At 49.5% G+C, this 5,410-nt stretch overlaps 1 protein-coding gene across 1 annotated transcript in view; it reads right to left on the bottom strand.

Moving 5' to 3' along the window:
- Ccdc6 (coiled-coil domain containing 6) overlaps positions 1–5,410 on the bottom strand; it is a 94,982-nt gene that overhangs the window by 31,944 nt on the left and 57,628 nt on the right. Inside the window, exon 3 of the mRNA XM_005360154.3 lies at positions 2,476–2,604. Coding sequence (XP_005360211.1) covers positions 2,476–2,604 — 129 coding nt within the window. The remainder of the gene's footprint in view (positions 1–2,475; positions 2,605–5,410) is intronic.

The raw sequence follows: 5,410 nt of genomic DNA, 5'->3' as shown, positions 1-5,410 counted from the left end.
GGGGGGGGGGTGCTGCGGAGGCTCTAAAAAAACCAGAACATCCCTCTCAAACACTGGTTACAATTACCTGTGGTGCAAAAGGATGCAGCAGAGTTCTTCACACTTAGCCACCCAGACCCACCCACGCGAATGCCAGAGACATTTTAGACAGTGTAACAACTCTCCGCTTTAATTAAAATATAATCTTGACATGCCTCGTCTCTGATTCCCTGCAAGACACACTCTGCTGGGTCTGCTCCTAGTAAGACGCAAGCTCACAGACAGTGTGCACTGAGCTGTTACTTAAGCCTGTGAGGAGCGCAAAGCCTGAAAGACATCAGGAGAGACCACCCGGGCTCCAGTCTTCACAGCGCTTTTTTTCTAAGTTTCCTCTAAGACTGAAACATTCCATCCTGTAGCAAACTCCTTAAAAGCTAGAAGGTAAACAACTCAAAACAGCTTCAGAAAGTCCCTGAAACTGACCAGATTCTCTAGGCCCCTCTCTGCCAGAGTCAACAACAACAACAAAAAGAGACAGTACCCCCCTCAGACTCAAGGAAGCCAAGCTACAAGCAAGACTTGAGACCAGACCAGCTAGCTCCCTGGAAGCAGCAGCAACCCTCTGACCTGCCTGGGAGGGGTCTGGACCAAGGACACTCTCCAAACCTGTGGAGCTGCCTGGAGGCTCTGCAGTGTGCTCCCGGCTATTTTGTGTCAGCTGTCCCCCGTGCTCGGTGATAGGCTGTCTTTGAGTCATTTCTGCCCCTGTAACCCCTCACCTGTTTTCCTGCAAGCAACCGCAATAAAACTCACTGGCTCACCGAAGCTGGACTTTGGTGGCGTCCACATCTCGCCTGCTGTGAGTTCCCTATCTGGGGTGAACAGACACTGTATCTCCTGGGAGAAGTTTTGTCACCCGACACCCCTTTCCCCATCTCCCCAAGGCTTGTGAGAGATTACAGCCCTCTACTGCTGATGCTAGCTTCCTTTCTCCACCTTGTGGCCACAACTGACACCTGGGGAGAGGGTCACAGCTTATGAGCACACACCAAGCAGAAAGCTGCTTAAAATACGGGCCACGGACATCATAATGTCCCAGCGCAGTGTGCACAATACCGATACTGTGAGACTCTTACTGAGCCTCCTGAGTGTCCCTCGGCTAAATGGTTAGACGCCTGGGACCTGTGCTGTGGAGTAAGACACAAACCCTCAAAGGTTTATCCTGCAGAGCCGTTTGTCTATCATGGCAATGTGGTAGGTAAACACTGGAACAAAGCGTTTTAAAACTGGGGAAATGCGCCTTCTAAAACTTATATATTGCATCTTTCTTACAAAGCTGATTAATAGAAACAGAGAACTCTAGATATACGTATGAAACAACCAGCATTTAGGAACAAAATTTAACAAGGAAGGGATGAGGACATTTTTAAAGAAATCATTCAGTCCCACAAAACTTAGGCATAATTGGTCGGTCCCCTCCTTTGATACCTTTGTGTAGGGAACTATGTGGATAACAAGAAAATAAGTCACTGTTGGCTGAAAAACACCTCTCATTCCCATCCTGGATTCAACTCAGGCAAACTGTGAACACCCAGACCTATAGAGTGACGGACAAACGGGCCAGCACAGGGATGGACAAAGAGAAAAGATACAGACGGAGAGAGATCACAACACTAGCACAAACGTAGCCAGATCATCCTATGGTTTTCACCATCTGCAAGATGGAGCTGGGATGTCTTAACCCACTTGCTCAGCTCTGAGTGGAAGCCCAGAGCCACACACCGTGGAAGGCTTTTTATAACGTGCCTAAGGGAAATGTCACCTCAGGCCACTAAGTGAGAAAAGGCATCAAAGGTCACAATGCCGGGGACACAGCTGCCTGAATGGAAGGATGATGGCTGCCACAGCTGTGTACGACATGAGAAGAAGGACCAGCGTGTACTTCTAAGGCTAGCTCTGGAATGGACACCCACAGCCGCCTGTCAGACAAGCGGAGGAGTCCAGTGACACTAGCCACCTTCTGTACCTCCCCCAGTCTGCTGCTCCCCTGTTTTGTTTGCTAATGGAGACCTGGGGTCAGAGACGTGCGCACAGTTCATCAGGGTCACCTTACCACTCCTTTACCAGTCTCTACAAGGCTAACTGAGTGGAGGCCGCTCCTACAGGCGTGCTAGGAATGTGGGAAGGTGTCCATCGTTCCTACTGAACGACTCTTGACCGCGGCTTTGGTCCCCACAAGCCTGCCAGAGGACTGACACCCTGGCCTTAGAACCTTTCCCCTCTGCTTCACAGCAAAGGGAGCGGACGTTTCCGCCATGAAACAGGAGCTCACGGCCCAGCACCTGAAGCACACTAATTGTGGTTGAAGCGAGAGAGCACGTGAGGAGACAGAACAGGGAGGCAGGCAGTAAGAGCTGAAATGAGTCCCTCCTTCCGACTCCTCTGTGCCTACCCCCACCCATGGTGAGAGAAAGCAGGGAGGGAGCCACGGCTCACCTGCTCTAACGTGAGTTGCTTGGAGATGGTGTCATTCTCCAGCTTTTTAATCTTCTTCATCAGCTTGTTGACCTGAAACTCCTGCTCCTGCTCCAGATGCTGCTCCAGCTCCGCCTTCTCATGCTGCAGCTGGAAGACAAGAACACGGGTGCAGACACTGAGCAACTCAAACGCCATCGATGCCTTGCAAATCCGGGTTTCCGAAAACTGCACCACCAAGAAGCTGCTCACGAGCAAAATGGTGCCTACTCACGTTCACATGTGCACAACTCGTAGCTGATTCTTTGCAAACACAGGGCGTCGTCCAAACAGTAAATACATAAACCATAATCAAACCCTGTTATCTATTCTAAGAGTTCAGTGGATATCTCTGCAGGGAGGAACTGGGAACCAGGGATCAGAGAGGGATGCCTTAGAACACGTACCGCAGCCCCTTTTAAGTTATACATCATGGACAGAAAGACTAAGGACTTCAGGCACAAGCGTGCCAATGAAGAGAAGGTAAGCTCTCTCTTCTTCTGCCTTAAGATTTGGATTTGAACTGACGTTGTCGGGCTTCTGTGACCAGTGCCTCTTGCCTGCTCAGCCATCTCACCGGCCCAAGGAATTTTCCATGTAGAAACTTCACACTGCCAGCCAATTAAATTAACCATAACCTACTCAGATTTGCATCATGTCTGTAGAAAGAGATGTCACAATCCGAAAATACACTTCACAAATTATCCGGAATTATGCTATTTCCCAAGGTGCACGTAAGCTGGTGTTGGCAAAAATCAGCAACATCAAGTTTTCTTTGCATAATGAAATCATCACACCTCCTACGTCTCGCTAAGAAACCCGGGGTGTGTATGTGGGGGGTGGAGGGACTGGGCGGGACCTCTTATATATGCAATTAAAAGTTAATGCTACGGTGTTAAATGTGAAAAAATTTACATAGTTTGAATATAAAACCAACCTTTAAAATCAAAAGGGAATTAAAGAAACCCAGGGGTCACAGGGGAGGCCAGAGTTCTCACTGATAACCGGTCGTGATTTCCGGCACTCTCATGGGTGGGTGTGTTATGATTACGGCCCGAGAGGGACCTAAGCAGGACCCATGGTGGGTGAAAGACCAATATGCATACAGACAGAGCTTGGGTATAGAGTTTATTGAGATAAAGGGAATGGGGAAAGAGAAAACAGGAGAGGTGGTGGCGGGGGAGAAAGGAGAGACAGAGACAGAAAGCTGCCTCCTCAGAGAAATGGCAAAAAGGAAGAGTGGGAGTGGGCGGGGCTTGCCTCTTAAAGGACAGGGTACTGTCTGCCAGGCCTGCAGGCGTGAGGCAGGGCACAGGGCATGATGCACTGTGCCAGGTTCCCAAGGGGCAGGGCCAAGGTGTGCCTGGATACTAACAGGGTGGAGGCCATCAGTGAGACACAGACACTAATCTACAGCCCTCTGCTGCAGAACCCAGCAGAGCTGAGGGTAATAATGAAGTACGCAGAGTTTTAACGTCTTTCACAGAACGGTATGTTCGGCATGAGCAGTGGGGCCCGGCCCATTTCACCTCCATTTTTATAAGGAACACAACAACTCACTGAACAAAGGAGGGCAATGCACCTGGAAATCAACAGAGCTCCAGAACCACACCCAGCCCTTGGCCCCATCCCTCAGCGAACCCAGGACACGCTGCCTTCAGACTCTGCCTCCAGTCTGCCGAGAGACATGTTTGGCATTTGGAGAATCAAAAAAACTAACTCCAAGAAAAATTAGGCCAGCCACTTTCCCTCAGGAGGGGACAGTGGGCAACTTGGAGACCCAGGGCCAGATCACCCCCAAAGAGACACACACTCACATCTGGCAGGGGTTTCTGCTGCTTAGAAGTGCATACTGTCTAAAGGCACCTTCTCAATCTGAGGTCATCTTCCACCACGGGAAGTGTTGACCGAAACAGCTGCTGCATCCTCCCTCCCCACAAACAAGCTGGTCACCCTTGCAGGGACTCAGAAAAAAAAAAAAAAAAACAGAAAGCAGATGTGAGGGGATGCTTACAGGGATAAATCTATTCTTAGCTCATTCTTGAAAACTCAGGTTCTGCAAGTCCATGCAGTCATTCAAATTACACGAATGGCCAGAGCCCAGGCAGAGCTTCTGAGCAGCAGACTCTGAAAAACAAGCAAGGGCTGCCTTCACCAAATACCGCCATTCCGGGCATGTGTGGGGTGCAGGTATGAAACTCAATGTTAAGATGTCCCTGTGCCTTGAAATAGACTGGCCACATTAGGTCTGTCGGTCTGTCTGCGAGTTAGGCACTTAAGTCTTAAACCCTTTAATCCATTTACATAAAGGTGTTTCTGAATATATCCTCAGACATGTTTTTCAACTGCAGGCATTTTATTAGCTGAAAATGGCTCCTTTAGTTTTTCTTTTCTTCTGTTTTCCTCTGAAAAGAGTATTACTGCTTCTGCCCCCAGGTAAATTAAAACAATAAAGAATGGAATCTAACCCTGAAAAGCTTCTGGCCCAACCCGCATCATCTGTCAGGGAATGTTAACCCGAGAGGCAATGGCTGATGGCAGGAAGTCATATTTAGACAGATGTTCAACTGCTGTCAATAGCCGGCAAGGCGTTTCAGTTAAAAGACAACACCGTGAACTTAGAACAAGGCTCTGCTGCGGGGTCGGTGTCCTCCAGAGCCATGCCTTAAGGAAGACTGGAGGATAAAACTGTCGTGACCAGGACAAGGTCCCCAGGTTGCACTACCACTTGGAAGCTACTGAGCTACCACCCCGAGCCCTGACTCTGTCACAGCTGTCATTGTTCTCCAAGGAGAGAACAGAGTCAGCAGCCCTTCTGCCACCTCTCAGGTGACAGGCAGATCTGAAGCAGGGCACGGAGTTTCCCAGCGAAGGAAGCAGAAGAAAAAAACGTGGCTCAGCGCAGGAATGGCTTACC

The sequence above is a fragment of the Microtus ochrogaster genome, linkage group LG2 (assembly GCF_000317375.1).
Source record: "Microtus ochrogaster isolate Prairie Vole_2 linkage group LG2, MicOch1.0, whole genome shotgun sequence".
Lineage (NCBI taxonomy): Eukaryota > Metazoa > Chordata > Mammalia > Rodentia > Cricetidae > Microtus > Microtus ochrogaster.
This window is presented reverse-complemented; position numbering and strand designations above follow the sequence as displayed.